Here is a 15,700-nt window from a genome sequence, read left to right on the forward strand (position 1 = left end):
GCTACCTGATGCCGTTTTGCGATTGCGTTTGCCACTCGCCATTCGCTGCAACTGCCTGTTGTCTTGATGTCCACCGAACCGAATGTGTTATGTTCCGAATGCAGGTTTTCTTATCGTCGCGAGCAGCTTTGCCAGCTAACTCGATCACTCCGGCGGCCGAAACTATATAACGCCGGCTAGATGGACTGGTACACAAGTACTAACGCGCTCGACCTAGCTACCTTTTCCGGTGCAATTGGCGGATACACCTACGGGAAATTGCAGACCACCACGGTTCGAGCGGGATTTTGCCTTTCCCTTCTCTTTTCCTCCTTTGTTGAGTACACGATGCCGATGCCGTACAACCACACGGGTTTACGGTTTAAAGGAAAATAAGATATTTTTTTGGGGTCCGCGTGTTTTATACTCTAGCGGTACACACTCACAGGATAGAGACAAATCGGCAGACTCAGCCAAAGGGGCGGTCCAACGAGACGAACGAATGAGCGTTAAAAGGGAGCGATGGCAAAAAAATACATTCATTACGATTTGTTCGCTCGTTGGATTCACATACAGACTAAAAAGGGTCCTTTTCAGGATCACAAAAAGTCTAAAGAGTTTATTGTTTTGTTATCACTCGATATCCCCATCTTGTTCGGCTAAACCTTCCTGTTTAGCGATTTGTTGTCACTCGCCACAGCTTTCACAGTTGGAAAATTTCTTCCCATCCAGCTTGTGACATATTTTACAGTAAATTACATTCAATGGCACGTCGCATTACCACCACTCAGTGCCGGATTGGAGGTAATTTTAACCTGTAATTGAACATTTGCGATGACAGTGGTACAGTGTCGACTTTCAATGTGGGGTCATAATTTGGATCTCTATGTTTACAAAAATGTCCAACTAAATAAGTCGCATTACATGTCCGTCCAATTAGCTAAATGTCGAACTAATTGTAGATTACTGTACTTTAAATCTGGAAACAATTTAAGAATTGGTGAAAATTGAATAATCAGGAAAGTCCTCAACTATCAATAAGCTCAGAACAACTGCCAAATTCACATACTCATCAAATCCTGGCAAACAAATTATGAAAACATCAATTTGTGTTTTATTATTATTTTGGATAATGTTTTAGAAAGCATTGAACTTTATTTCCTAAACTCTTTTTTGGAAGGTTTAATGGCTCTGAAAAGCGCCTTGTTTTATGGAATGGTTCCAATTTAGAAAACTTAGTACTCGTGGTTTTGAAAAAAACCATTTCGAACGCCCTCGATGCCGCCTTGTTCTGGATTTGCCACCAAAGCAGTTTGTATAAACAAACTTTTTTCTTCTGCTACCTGATGCCGTTTTGCGATTGCGTTTGCCACTCGCCATTCGCTGCAACTGCCTGTTGTCTTGATGTCCACCGAACCGAATGTGTTATGTTCCGAATGCAGGTTTTCTTATCGTCGCGAGCAGCTTTGCCAGCTAACTCGATCACTCCGGCGGCCGAAACTATATAACGCCGGCTAGATGGACTGGTACACAAGTACTAACGCGCTCGACCTAGCTACCTTTTCCGGTGCAATTGGCGGATACACCTACGGGAAATTGCAGACCACCACGGTTCGAGCGGGATTTTGCCTTTCCCTTCTCTTTTCCTCCTTTGTTGAGTACACGATGCCGATGCCGTACAACCACACGGGTTTACGGTTTAAAGGAAAATAAGATATTTTTTTGGGGTCCGCGTGTTTTATACTCTAGCGGTACACACTCACAGGATAGAGACAAATCGGCAGACTCAGCCAAAGGGGCGGGTCCAACGAGACGAACGAATGAGCGTTAAAAGGGAGCGATGGCAAAAAAATACATTCATTACGATTTGTTCGCTCGTTGGATTCACATACAGACTAAAAAGGGTCCTTTTCAGGATCACAAAAAGTCTAAAGAGTTTATTGTTTTGTTATCACTCGATATCCCCATCTTGTTCGGCTAAACCTTCCTGTTTAGCGATTTGTTGTCACTCGCCACAGCTTTCACAGTTGGAAAATTTCTTCCCATCCAGCTTGTGACATATTTTACAGTAAATTACATTCAATGGCACGTCGCATTACCACCACTCAGTGCCGGATTGGAGGTAATTTTAACCTGTAATTGAACATTTGCGATGACAGTGGTACAGTGTCGACTTTCAATGTGGGGTCATAATTTGGATCTCTATGTTTACAAAAATGTCCAACTAAATAAGTCGCATTACATGTCCGTCCAATTAGCTAAATGTCGAACTAATTGTAGATTACTGTACTTTAAATCTGGAAACAATTTAAGAATTGGTGAAAATTGAATAATCAGGAAAGTCCCCAACTATCAATAAGCTCAGAACAACTGCCAAATTCACATACTCATCAAATCCTGGCAAACAAATTATGAAAACATCAATTTGTGTTTTATTATTATTTTGGATAATGTTTTAGAAAGCATTGAACTTTATTTCCTAAACTCTTTTTTGGAAGGTTTAATGGCTCTGAAAAGCGCCTTGTTTTATGGAATGGTTCCAATTTAGAAAACTTAGTACTCGTGGTTTTGAAAAAAACCATTTCGAACGCCCTCGATGCCGCCTTGTTCTGGATTTGCCACCAAAGCAGTTTGTATAAACAAACTTTTTTCTTCTGCTACCTGATGCCGTTTTGCGATTGCGTTTGCCACTCGCCATTCGCTGCAACTGCCTGTTGTCTTGATGTCCACCGAACCGAATGTGTTATGTTCCGAATGCAGGTTTTCTTATCGTCGCGAGCAGCTTTGCCAGCTAACTCGATCACTCCGGCGGCCGAAACTATATAACGCCGGCTAGATGGACTGGTACACAAGTACTAACGCGCTCGACCTAGCTACCTTTTCCGGTGCAATTGGCGGATACACCTACGGGAAATTGCAGACCACCACGGTTCGAGCGGGATTTTGCCTTTCCCTTCTCTTTTCCTCCTTTGTTGAGTACACGATGCCGATGCCGTACAACCACACGGGTTTACGGTTTAAAGGAAAATAAGATATTTTTTTGGGGTCCGCGTGTTTTATACTCTAGCGGTACACACTCACAGGATAGAGACAAATCGGCAGACTCAGCCAAAGGGGCGGGTCCAACGAGACGAACGAATGAGCGTTAAAAGGGAGCGATGGCAAAAAAATACATTCATTACGATTTGTTCGCTCGTTGGATTCACATACAGACTAAAAAGGGTCCTTTTCAGGATCACAAAAAGTCTAAAGAGTTTATTGTTTTGTTATCACTCGATATCCCCATCTCGTTCGGCTAAACCTTCCTGTTTAGCGATTTGTTGTCACTCGCCACAGCTTTCACAGTTGGAAAATTTCTTCCCATCCAGCTTGTGACATATTTTACAGTAAATTACATTCAATGGCACGTCGCATTACCACCACTCAGTGCCGGATTGGAGGTAATTTTAACCTGTAATTGAACATTTGCGATGACAGTGGTACAGTGTCGACTTTCAATGTGGGGTCATAATTTGGATCTCTATGTTTACAAAAATGTCCAACTAAATAAGTCGCATTACATGTCCGTCCAATTAGCTAAATGTCGAACTAATTGTAGATTACTGTACTTTAAATCTGGAAACAATTTAAGAATTGGTGAAAATTGAATAATCAGGAAAGTCCCCAACTATCAATAAGCTCAGAACAACTGCCAAATTCACATACTCATCAAATCCTGGCAAACAAATTATGAAAACATCAATTTGTGTTTTATTATTATTTTGGATAATGTTTTAGAAAGCATTGAACTTTATTTCCTAAACTCTTTTTTGGAAGGTTTAATGGCTCTGAAAAGCGCCTTGTTTTATGGAATGGTTCCAATTTAGAAAACTTAGTACTCGTGGTTTTGAAAAAAACCATTTCGAACGCCCTCGATGCCGCCTTGTTCTGGATTTGCCACCAAAGCAGTTTGTATAAACAAACTTTTTTCTTCTGCTACCTGATGCCGTTTTGCGATTGCGTTTGCCACTCGCCATTCGCTGCAACTGCCTGTTGTCTTGATGTCCACCGAACCGAATGTGTTATGTTCCGAATGCAGGTTTTCTTATCGTCGCGAGCAGCTTTGCCAGCTAACTCGATCACTCCGGCGGCCGAAACTATATAACGCCGGCTAGATGGACTGGTACACAAGTACTAACGCGCTCGACCTAGCTACCTTTTCCGGTGCAATTGGCGGATACACCTACGGGAAATTGCAGACCACCACGGTTCGAGCGGGATTTTGCCTTTCCCTTCTCTTTTCCTCCTTTGTTGAGTACACGATGCCGATGCCGTACAACCACACGGGTTTACGGTTTAAAGGAAAATAAGATATTTTTTTGGGGTCCGCGTGTTTTATACTCTAGCGGTACACACTCACAGGATAGAGACAAATCGGCAGACTCAGCCAAAGGGGCGGGTCCAACGAGACGAACGAATGAGCGTTAAAAGGGAGCGATGGCAAAAAAATACATTCATTACGATTTGTTCGCTCGTTGGATTCACATACAGACTAAAAAGGGTCCTTTTCAGGATCACAAAAAGTCTAAAGAGTTTATTGTTTTGTTATCACTCGATATCCCCATCTTGTTCGGCTAAACCTTCCTGTTTAGCGATTTGTTGTCACTCGCCACAGCTTTCACAGTTGGAAAATTTCTTCCCATCCAGCTTGTGACATATTTTACAGTAAATTACATTCAATGACACGTCGCATTACCACTACTCAGTGCCGGATTGGAGGTAATTTTAACCTGTAATTGAACATTTGCGATGACAGTGGTACAGTGTCGACTTTCAATGTGGGATCATAATTTGGATCTCTATGTTTACAAAAATGTCCAACTAAATAAGTCGCATGTCCGTCCAATTAGCTAAATGTCGAACTAATTGTAGATTACTGTACTTTCAATCTCGAAACAATTTAAGAATTGGTGAAAATTGAATAATCAGGAAAGTCCCCAACTATCAATAAGCTCAGAACAACTGCCAAATTCACATACTCATCAGATCCTGGCAAACAAATTATGAAAACATCAATTTGTGTTTTATTATTATTTTGGATAATGTTTTAGAAAGCATTGAACTTTATTTCCTAAACTCTTTTTTGGAAGGTTTAATGGCCCTGAAAAGCGCCTTGTTTTATGGAATGGTTCCAATTTAGAAAACTTAGTACTCGTGGTTTTGAAAAAAACCATTTCGAACGCCCTCGATGCCGCCTTGTTCTGGATTTGCCGCCAAAGCAGTTTGTATAAAGAACAAACTTTTTTCTTCTGTTACCTGATGCCGTTTTGCGATTGCGTTTGCCACTCGCCCCTCGCTGCAACTGCCTGTTGTCTTGATGTTCACCGAACCGAATGTGTTCTGTTCCGAATGCAGGTTTTCTTATCGTCGCGAACAGCTTTGCCAGCTAACTCGATCACTTCGGCGGCCGAAGCTATATAACGCCGGCTAGGTGGACTGGTACACTGGTACTAACGCGCTCGGCCTAGCTACCCTTGCGGGGAACTCCAGATCAACACGAGCGGGAACTCCAGATCAAGGTTCGAGCGGGATTTTGCCTTTCCCTTCACTTTTCCTCCTTTGCCATATCCAACCATGGCTGCTTGTGTTGGTTTGTTGATGTGAGGTGATGCGAAACGATGTGGTGTACGGTTCGGATGAGAATGATCGTTACGGCAGCGGAGAGGGGATTTTGAAGCTGACTGGCTGGCTCGAGAATTACGCATGTGTGAGACTGCGACCAATGTTTCCCTCATTTTTTTCTTTTTCCTTTCCAATCGTGCTTCATTCTATTTCGCTGCTGCTCTGGTTGCCCGTTTTGGTCGGTACGATTTGAGGAGCACAAAATGGACCAATCAAAAATGGGCACATAGTGTATTTGGACAATGGTTGATATTTCACAATTATTCAATTATTTATCTCAAGAAAAATGAAATGTTATTCGTTATGATAGATGCGTAGATATATTTCCTATCAATTGATGCAAAAACCTTTGCGATCTATTGAGAAATGCTCGAGTTATAAGCGTTCCAAATCTTGCATTTTTTCCTACTTGTTCAGTGCCTAGATTTCCATTTCACCCCCTATATCTTCCGGTTAGACGTAGTCCTACGTCAAAATCGAGTGCAGCGAACAAGCAAAATCAGGTTCCTCCTGGCTTCCGTGGGAATAGTTCACCTTCGAACGACCCAGCACTCGAGGGGACATCAAAAACCCCAACTGTCCCTGTTTTTCCGTCCAGCTCAACTTCCCAATCGGGATTTATAAAGTTGTCTGACCTTTTGGATCAAATCTTCAAGTGTTTTAATGTTTCCGACTCCATCAGAACCCTTGTCTTCTCAATGCTTCCAGTAATCAAGACAATTTTACAGCAATTGATGCAAACATGGCCCCTCCTTGCAATGATTATCTCTCTTGATGTCTAATTTAGATAGAGAGGTCGGAGATATCACTGTTTTACAGTGGAATTGTCGTAGTCTTATCCCTAAATTGGATACATTCAAATTTTTAACTCATAACTTCAATTGTGATGTTTTTGCTCTGTCCGAAACTTGGCTTTCTTCGCGAGATGATATCTCTTTCCACGATTTTAATATTATACGCTTGGACCGCGATGACAGATACGGAGGGGTACTATTGGGGATCAATAAGTGCCACTCATTTTTTCGAATTGACCTTCCACCTATTGGAGGGATCGAAGCTGTTGCTTGTCATGCAAACATCAGAAGCAAAGACCTCTGTATTGTCAGCTTGTATTGGCCTCCGAGAGCTGCGGTTAGCCGCAAACAACTTGATGACATGTGCTCACTCCTTCCTGAGCCACGATTGATCTTGGGAGAATTCAACTCTCACGGAACTGCCTGGGGGGAACAGTACGACGACAATCGTTCATTGTTGATATATGACCTTTGTAACAACTTCAATATGACCGTTTTGAACACTGGGGAAACAACACGTGTGCCTAAACCTCCTGCTAACCCAAGTGCTCTTGACCTCTCGCTTTGCTCGAATTCACTATCGTTAGATTGCAAGTGGAATGTAATCCAGGACCCCAACGGTAGTGATCACTTGCCAATCAAAATTTCCATCCCCATTGGGTCGAATTCTTCTGAATCTATAAACATGGCATATGACCTCACAAGACACATTGACTGGAAAAAATATGCGGACGCGATTGCTCTAGCCATCAATTCCAGAGATGGTTTACCTCCATTGGAGGAGTATAACTTCCTTTCTCGTTTGATCTATGACAGCGCGGTTCGCGCTCAAACGAAACCCATCCCAGGCTCCACTATTCGTCGAAGGCCTCCCAATCTATGGTGGGATAGCATATGTTCCAAGCTTTATGTAGAAAAATCGAATGCATTTAAAGCTTTTCGGAAACGTCAATTGAATAATATGTTATATAACTTGCTTTGTGAGAAACATTTGAACTTTTCTCACGGAGATTCGGCAGTAAGTCGGGTCTCTTACATGGGCCTCCCCCAGGGCTCATGTTTAAGCCCCCTTTTGTACAACTTCTATGTAAGCGACATCGACAATTGCCTTACACAAAATTGCAGCCTAAGACAACTTGCAGATGATGGAGTGGTGTCTGTCATAGGATCAAACGAATCCGACCTGCAAGGACCCTTACAAGATACTTTGAACAATTTTTCAACCTGGGCCATTGGGATCGAATTCTCCACGGAGAAAACAGAGATGGTGGTTTTTTCTAGGAAGCATAGACCAGCAAAACCAAAGCTTCAACTTTTGGGTAAACCGATCACTCATGCTATGTCATTCAAGTATCTTGGGGTCTGGTTCGACTCCAAATGTACTTGGGGGGCCCATATTAGGTATCTGAGTAAAAAATGTCAACAAAGAATAAACTTTCTCCGTACAATTACCGGCACCTGGTGGGGAGCCCATCCCGAAGATCTTATAATGTTGTATCGAACAACTATTCTCTCAGTGATGGAGTATGGCAGTTTCTGTTTTCAATCAGCTGCCAAAACACACCTCATTAAACTCGAGCGAATTCAGTATCTTTGTCTCCGTATCGCGTTGGGATGTATGCCCTCAACGCATACCATGAGTCTCGAGGTTTTGGCAGGCCTGCTCCCACTAAAAGATCGCTTCAATTTATTATCTCTTCGGTTCTTCATCCGGTGTAAGGTCATGAACCCATTGGTGATCGGAAATTTTGAGCAATTGATCGAGCTAAATTTTCATTCTAGATTCATGAGTTCATATCATGAATTCACCTCCATGCAGGTTGTTCCTTCTTCGTATATTCCCAACCGTGTTTGTTTTCCTGACTACATCAATTCCTCTGTACATTTCGATCTGTTCATGAAGGAGAAAATCCATGAAAATCCAGATTATCTTAGATTGGGGTTCGTTCCTACAATCTTCAATGCAAAGTATGGGCGTATCAATTGTGATAATATATACTTTACTGATGGGTCCTCTATGAATGAGTCCACAGGATTTGGAGTGTTCAACGTATTTTTTAGCACCTCACACAGTCTTCAGAATCCTTGCTCGGTATATATTGCTGAATTGGCAGCGATATACTGGGCGCTGGACAGCGTCGCCTCACGACCTGTTGAACACTATTACATTGTAACGGATAGTCTTAGCTCTGTCGAAGCTATCCGTTCAGTGAGGCCGGAAAAGCACTCGCCGTACTTCCTTGAGAGAATACGAGAAATTTTGAGTGCTTTATCCAGACGCTGTTATGTCATTACCTTTGTCTGGGTCCCTTCACATTGCTCAATTCCGGGTAATGAGAGGGCTGACTCATTGGCAAAGGTAGGTGCAATTGAAGGCGATATATATCAGCGTCAAATCGCCTTCAATGAATTTTATTCTTTAGTTCGCAAAAATACCATCGCTAACTGGCAACGCAAGTGGAATGAAGATGAATTGGGCCGGTGGTTTCACTCGATTATCCCAAAGGTTAGCCTCAAACCGTGGTTCAAAAGTCTGGATTTGAGTCGGGACTTTATTCGCACCTTCTCCCGACTCATGTCCAATCACTGTTCGTTAGATGCACTACTCTTCCGTTTCAATCTTGCCAGCAGCAATCTCTGCGTTTGTGGCCAAGGTTATCACGACATCGAGCACGTTGTTTGGTCGTGCGAGGTGTATCTGGTCGCCAGATCGAATTTAGAAAACTCCCTTCGGGCCCGAGGAAGACAGCCCAATGTGCCGGTGAGAGATGTGTTGGCTCGGTTAGACCTTGATTACATGTCCCATATATATGTTTTCCTTAAAGCTATAGATCTTCGTGTGTGATTGTCCCTACATCCTTATACCCTCCTTTCCTTCCTTTGCGGGTAATTCGTCCCCTTGCTATAAATAGTAGAATAAGTTGAAATGTAAATAAACTATAGATATACGAATAGATTTAAGAATTGAGTGCTCATCAACATTGTTACAATTTCCTTATATCCCATCCTTCTCCTAAAAATATGTCACCCTTCTAAACTCGAGCACACCGCGAGTAATCGGTTTTCCACCTTACTAACCATAGATGTAAGAAAATTGTTTATATATATATATATATATATATATATATATATATATATATATAGTTTTAAAAATATATTTAAGAATTCGGCTCCTTTAAACTTAAGCAACTGAGCCTGTAAAAATAAACGAATTAATAAAAAAAAAGGATTGTTTGTTGCCGTTCTGCGAAAGGTCTTGCACAGTATACTTTTTGGATTTTTTGAGAATGATGTGTTTTGGGTGCATCAGAGATGTAATTTTTCTAAGAGATGCTGGAGAACTATTTGAATTTTCAATAAGTTCAATGTTTATTTGTCGTTCTAGACAGCGATCAATCAACAGTACATATTAATACGGATGATGTGTGGCAATTTCAAAATTTTATTGCTTCGCTGCTTTGAGAGTGGTTTTGCGTCGTCTAGTCTGCACTGAAATATGAATAAGAAGCTTCCTGCTATCATTGACTGGGAATGAATATTCTCTACATTTAAATAAAAATAGCATCAACTGAGAACATAAATAAACCCAATATCAGCTGTCTAAATTTATTCCTCATAATTTTTAAATTACTTATTCGTTTGTTTGTTTCCTCGCGCGTACCGCTTACTTCTTGACCACCAGCTCGTAAACATCGTTTCTCTTTTGGTGTAGAATAGGCACCTGCTTCTGGACGTCCGTCAGCATCCTTAGGTCCAAATCGGCGTACAGCATCTGCGGTGTTTCCCCTGCATGGCAAATCACGCGGCCCCAAGGGTCACAAACCGTCGAGTAACCGTACACTACGTATTCCTGCGAAGTGTCACGTGCCGGGGAACACAACACCACAAACATACTGTTGTCCAGAGCTCTCGCTTGGGCGATCAGTTCAAAGTGCATTGGACCAGTGTAGGTATCAAATGCGGACGGATAGATCAGCATATCGCAGCCAAGCTGACGGTATGCAGCTGCGAACTCGGCGAAGCGCTGATCGTAACAGATGCCCACACCAATCTTCAAGTCTCCAATGTTGAATGTGAAGAAGTGGTTCCCGGGAGTGAAGGCACTATTTTCATTGAAGCTCACTTTTCCGGGAATGTTCATTTCGAACAGATGCACCTTGCGGTACTTTCCCAAGAACTCGCCCTTTGGTCCCCACACGGGACAGGTGTTGTAAAGTTTGCCACCATCCTCCTCGGGATACGTTCCACCAACCAAGTAAACACCATTGTCAGCAGCAGCCTTCGCCAGAGCTTTGCTGGTTTCTCCATTGGGAATTTGCTCTGCATGATGCGCAAACTGCTTGGTGTCATACGGTGAGTTCCAACATTCCGGCAGGATGACCAACTTGACACCTTTGTCCTTAGCAGCCGTTTGGATCTGGTTAACTGCATTGGTAATCGCATCCTTCTTGTTGGGGAAGCTTCCCAATTGGATAGCAGCGATTTTCAATGTTGAGGCCATTGTGGTCAGCGTGTGGGTTGAAGAGGACGAGAACTGTGGACGTCCGAAAGAAGTGCAGCAGCTTATATAAGAACACGTGAGCTTATCATCGCCAATATGCCTCGTCTCGTCTCCCACAAACTCTGATTGGTGGCTATCGGTAGGGGTCAATTTGATGGAAATTAAACACACCGAAAGTAAATATTGTACTTCTGATTGGCTTTTACGGGCCAGGAGTGAGATAGTAATTTGAGCAAGTCTTGATCCATGTTGGTTGCCACCAACGCTAAATATTCTATCAATAGTATTCAAAACAGAATGTCTTACTTTCTGAGTCGGGATAGGAATTGGTTTTATGAAGCTAAGCTTATCAGAAATACAACAATGACCAATTAGTCATCGGCTGATTAACATTTCTAATTGATTATAACAATGTGCCCTTCAAAACGTTTTTTTTATCGTAAAGGCTTACCGTGCAATTTGCATTGGTAATTGCACAACTTTGAAATTGTTCTTATGTGTTAGGCAGCCTTGCATAGGCCGCCTCACTTCACTAGACTTCTTCGTTCTGAGTAAAGAATGATCGAGACACAATTTAATATGAGAAAAGCATTAACTCTAAATAGCTCAATGTCATAGGATTATATGTGTACGAGAACACGGTATTGTGTGTTCCATACTTGATAATACTCTTCGAAAATAGTGCAAATTAATCTCGAAAACAATTTGATTTGAGTTTAACAACATCAGGAACATTTTGTTCGTAAAATATGTGACATCTGCTTATTCAGTATGACCGTAGTCAAAGCAATTTCATACTTAATCATTTTTTAATGTCAATATTTTTCCGTTACTACCATCCTGACACTGTTAACGGAAAAGAAAAATATTTCTAACTGTAAACCGGACTGACTTATTCCTGTTAGAAGCATTAACAATACACATAACAGTTTGCAATAAAATTTTATTATCTTTTCCAAATGTAAAATTCGTTGTGCCATTTGTTTCAATTGTCCCTTTGTTTGTTTGTGCGTTTCTTCGCTCATAGCTCAACTGCTCACTGCTTGATCCTCAACTCGTAAATATCGTTCCTCTTCTGGTGAATAACCGGCACCTGCTTCTTGACATCGTTGAGCATTCTCAAGTCCAAATCAGCGATCAACATTTCCGGGTCCTCTCTGGCGCGACACATTACGCGACCCCAAGGATCGCAAACAGCGGAGTATCCATAGGCGGCGTAATGCTGCGAGTTGTCACGTGCCTTAGAGCACATAACGACAAACATACTGTTGTCCAGCGCTCTTGCCTGTCCAGTGACCTCGAAGTGCATTGGACCAGTGTAGGTGTCGAATTGTGACGGGTAGATCAACAAGTCACAGCCGAGTTGACGATGGGCGGCAGCGAATTCAGCGAAACGTTGATCGTAGCAGATGCCCACGCCAGCCCTCAAGTCACCGATGTTGAAGTTCAAGAAATGATTTCCGTGAGTAAAAGCATTATTTTCATTGAAGTTGACCTTTCCGGGAATGTTCACCTCGAACAGATGCATCTTGCGATACTTTCCCAGGAACTCGCCCTTCGGTCCCCACACAGGACAGGTGTTGTACACTTTGCCGCCGTCTTCCTCGGGATACGTTCCACCAACCAGGTAAATGTTATTGTCAGCGGCTGCCTTCGCCAAAGCCTTGCTGGTTTCTCCATTGGGAATTTGCTCAGCATTCTGCGCAAACTGATTGGTGTCGTACGGCGAATTCCAACATTCCGGCAGGATCACCAACTCTGTCCTTTGCAGCCGTACGGATCTGGTTCACTGCATTGGTAATGGCTTCCCTCTTGTTGGAGTGGCTTCCCAGCTGGAGAGCAGCGATCTTCAGTGTTTGAGTCATCTTGTTCGGTGTGCGGTTGGAAAAGGACGAGAACTATGAAGAACTTACGAAGGTGCAGCACCTTATATAGGTAAACGTGTGCTTATCACCGCCAATAATGTGACTCGACTCGTTTATCACATCAAGGGACTATCGACAGGGGTCAATTGTTATATATTGTAACACATTGTGCAACTATCGATTGCATTTATGGGCTACTGATACGAGTGGTTTATGTTTTGCAACATTATCATTCTCATATATTTCCAACACATATCGAATGCAGGAATATTCAAGAAGCAACTATATTCCGAGATACAAATGGTTTTGGTTTTTTCAACATATTGCTATTATATCACGTCCGGCTCACCACAGCAAGAGTGTAATATTGTAAAATTGATGATCAACTCGTTTGAATTACTTTTGCAAAAAGAAATGATCATTTTTTGGATTCCGTAGCCATTGCATTCGCAGCGATGGGACACAATGGACTGAGACTGTATTATAGTTACTTTCAACACATTTGGCGGGTTCGTCACTGTTTTACTTCCGTTTTTGGAAGTGTATCGGGAGTGAGAATTGAACTCGTGACCTTTAGCGTTAGAGGTCTTCTTCTTCTTGAATGGCGTTAACGTTCCCTGTGGAACTTTTGCCGTCTCAACGTATATATTTACTAGCGTCATGTATTAATACTTTGTTGATTTCTGAGATTTCTTAAGCCAATTAACACGCCGTGAATGTATTCCGAGGGGCAAGCTCTAGAATACGCGTTACCACAGTGCAAGTCGAAGGAAATTTCTCTGACGAAAAATCCCCCGGCCAGAACGGGAATCGAACCCGAACACCCGGCATGATAATATGGGACGCTAACCACTCGGCCACGGGTGTACTAAGCGTTAGAGGTATGGCTGTTATTACTATGTCAGATCGCCTCCTAAGGGACACTATCGATCAGCAGCTCCATAACAAGCGTCTTAGTGGAACTAATGATCGGAAGGTACATATGAAGATGATGAGAACGATTAGGGCAAAACCAGGGCTGTCGGATTATGATATCACCAAGAAATTCAGTATCAGTCAAAGTGCCGTCAGAAGGATGCATCTACGAGAAAGATTTCGATCTTTTTGGGCCAGTAAGCATTCAAACAGGACACTGAAGCAGAATCCATAGTGTCCAAAAGTACGAAGTACGAAGTACGAAGCATGCATCCTCATGATCGATGAAACGTACGCGGAGATGGATTATGGGTAGCTTCCCAGAAGAAAAATTCTATAAAGCTACTGGTCAAGTTGATTTCCCCAGCAAGTTCAAAATCATTTTTGCCGAAAAATTCGCAAGAAAGCTTATGTTCTAGCAAGGTATTTGCAGCTACGAACAATAAAAAAAACAAGTTTTCGTGACACACAAGACTATGGATTCCTAAATATACAAGCAGGAGTAGAGAGGGGCAAAACGGTTCATTTCAGTGAGCGGCTCAGAGCCGTGCGCTCAATGAACAGAGCCGGCTCATTTGAGCGACTCGACGGCTCTTTTCAAGAACTGGTTTATTCGGATATGTAAAGAATGGAAGACGTAAAAAATAAGGTTTAAAACAATAATCAGTGCAGAGAAAAGTAAAAATATTACTTTACTAAAGGTTTTCTCTGAAATATTTCCATCACAATGATATTCTTTATTTTTTTTATTTATAAACATTATCTTTCCAATGTTATATGATGGAAGTCTACTACATCTTTCACTGCAAACATGTCTTGCTTTCGGAAAAACTCGCTCATATGGTACTGAAGTCGCCGGAATACATAATATTTTCAAAAAAAAGATACAGCCGCGGAGAAATAAATTTCCTTTCATTCCACCAAAACGAAGGGTCGCTTAGTCTCAGCAAATGTGGTTCCGCTAAATGTTTATCTACAATAGATGTTGCAACAGCTTTTGGATCATGTGAGGATCGAAGATTTCCAACCAATGCATTAAACTCCTCCCATACAGATGACAGCGCTTCATCACCAACGATTTGTGGTAGTTTCGTAGGTGTGTGTTCTATGAATGTCATTTTTAGCTTCCTTATCAACGACTGGTGTGCATAGTTGTACTTTCTGTTATCCCCAAAAACCTTGCTGCTTGAAGCGAGGATCTCACAGTATTTGTTAGGCTACTAATTCGTCTGACTCAAGATTTGTAGATCGCTTTACCAGCTCCGGAATCAATTTATACAGATCTTTTTTATAATCACTAGAACTGATTTCACTTGATCCATATAATGTTGATCATGTCGAATTATCAGTCGGGAGAATATAGCAGTTTTCGATAACGACACAGTTTTCCCCCCGTTTTATATCCCAAACGTTTTTCAAATATTTCGATTGGAATATTTTCATGATTAACTGTATTATATTAGTCAAATCATTTCATTAGATACCCATATTGAGGGGGTTTTGGAAGAAAAAATCATATTTCGCCGTTTTGGGGTGGCGGCCATTTTGAATTTACATTTTTCATAAATAACTGTGATCTACTAGGCAAACCCTTTCATTTGATACCCATATTGATGGGGTTTTGACGAAATTAGTAGTCTGTCATTTTATAACGTCCGCCATCTTGGATTTCCATTTTACATAAATAACTGTGTCCTACTAGTCTAGTCCTTTCATTAGATACTCATATTGATAGGGTTTCGAGAAAATATGTAATCCGCCAAAATTTACAAACATACAAACAGATAAATGAAACCGCTTGAAAAGCAGCATGGGAAACATATATTCCTTCCGCACTGTCGCAAGCCACGGTTCGTCAGAACAAGCGTACGATTCACGGTTCTTTATCAATAAGCCAGCTCTCAAAAGAAACACGGTTCTTTTATGAACCGCAGTTCTTTTATGAACCGTGGTTCTCAAATGAACGGCTCTTAAATGAACCGCGG

At 41.8% G+C, this 15,700-nt stretch overlaps 2 protein-coding genes across 2 annotated transcripts; both read right to left on the reverse strand.

The window, feature by feature from the left end:
* Window positions 1-10,003: 10,003 nt before the first annotated feature.
* LOC129761751 (omega-amidase NIT2-like) lies at window positions 10,004-10,984 on the reverse strand. The gene has a single exon (XM_055759501.1). It carries the CDS (start codon window positions 10,933-10,935, stop codon window positions 10,099-10,101), a length of 837 nt encoding a protein of 278 aa, XP_055615476.1. The 5' UTR covers window positions 10,936-10,984; the 3' UTR covers window positions 10,004-10,098.
* An 874-nt stretch (window positions 10,985-11,858) lies between these two features.
* Window positions 11,859-12,822, reverse strand: LOC129762033 (omega-amidase NIT2-like). Its single transcript, XM_055760001.1, has one exon. It carries the CDS (start codon window positions 12,461-12,463, stop codon window positions 11,972-11,974), a length of 492 nt encoding a protein of 163 aa, XP_055615976.1. The 5' UTR covers window positions 12,464-12,822; the 3' UTR covers window positions 11,859-11,971.
* Between the last annotated feature and the right edge of the window lie 2,878 nt (window positions 12,823-15,700).

The sequence above is a fragment of the Toxorhynchites rutilus genome, chromosome 1, assembly GCF_029784135.1.
Source record: "Toxorhynchites rutilus septentrionalis strain SRP chromosome 1, ASM2978413v1, whole genome shotgun sequence".
NCBI lineage: Eukaryota > Metazoa > Arthropoda > Insecta > Diptera > Culicidae > Toxorhynchites > Toxorhynchites rutilus.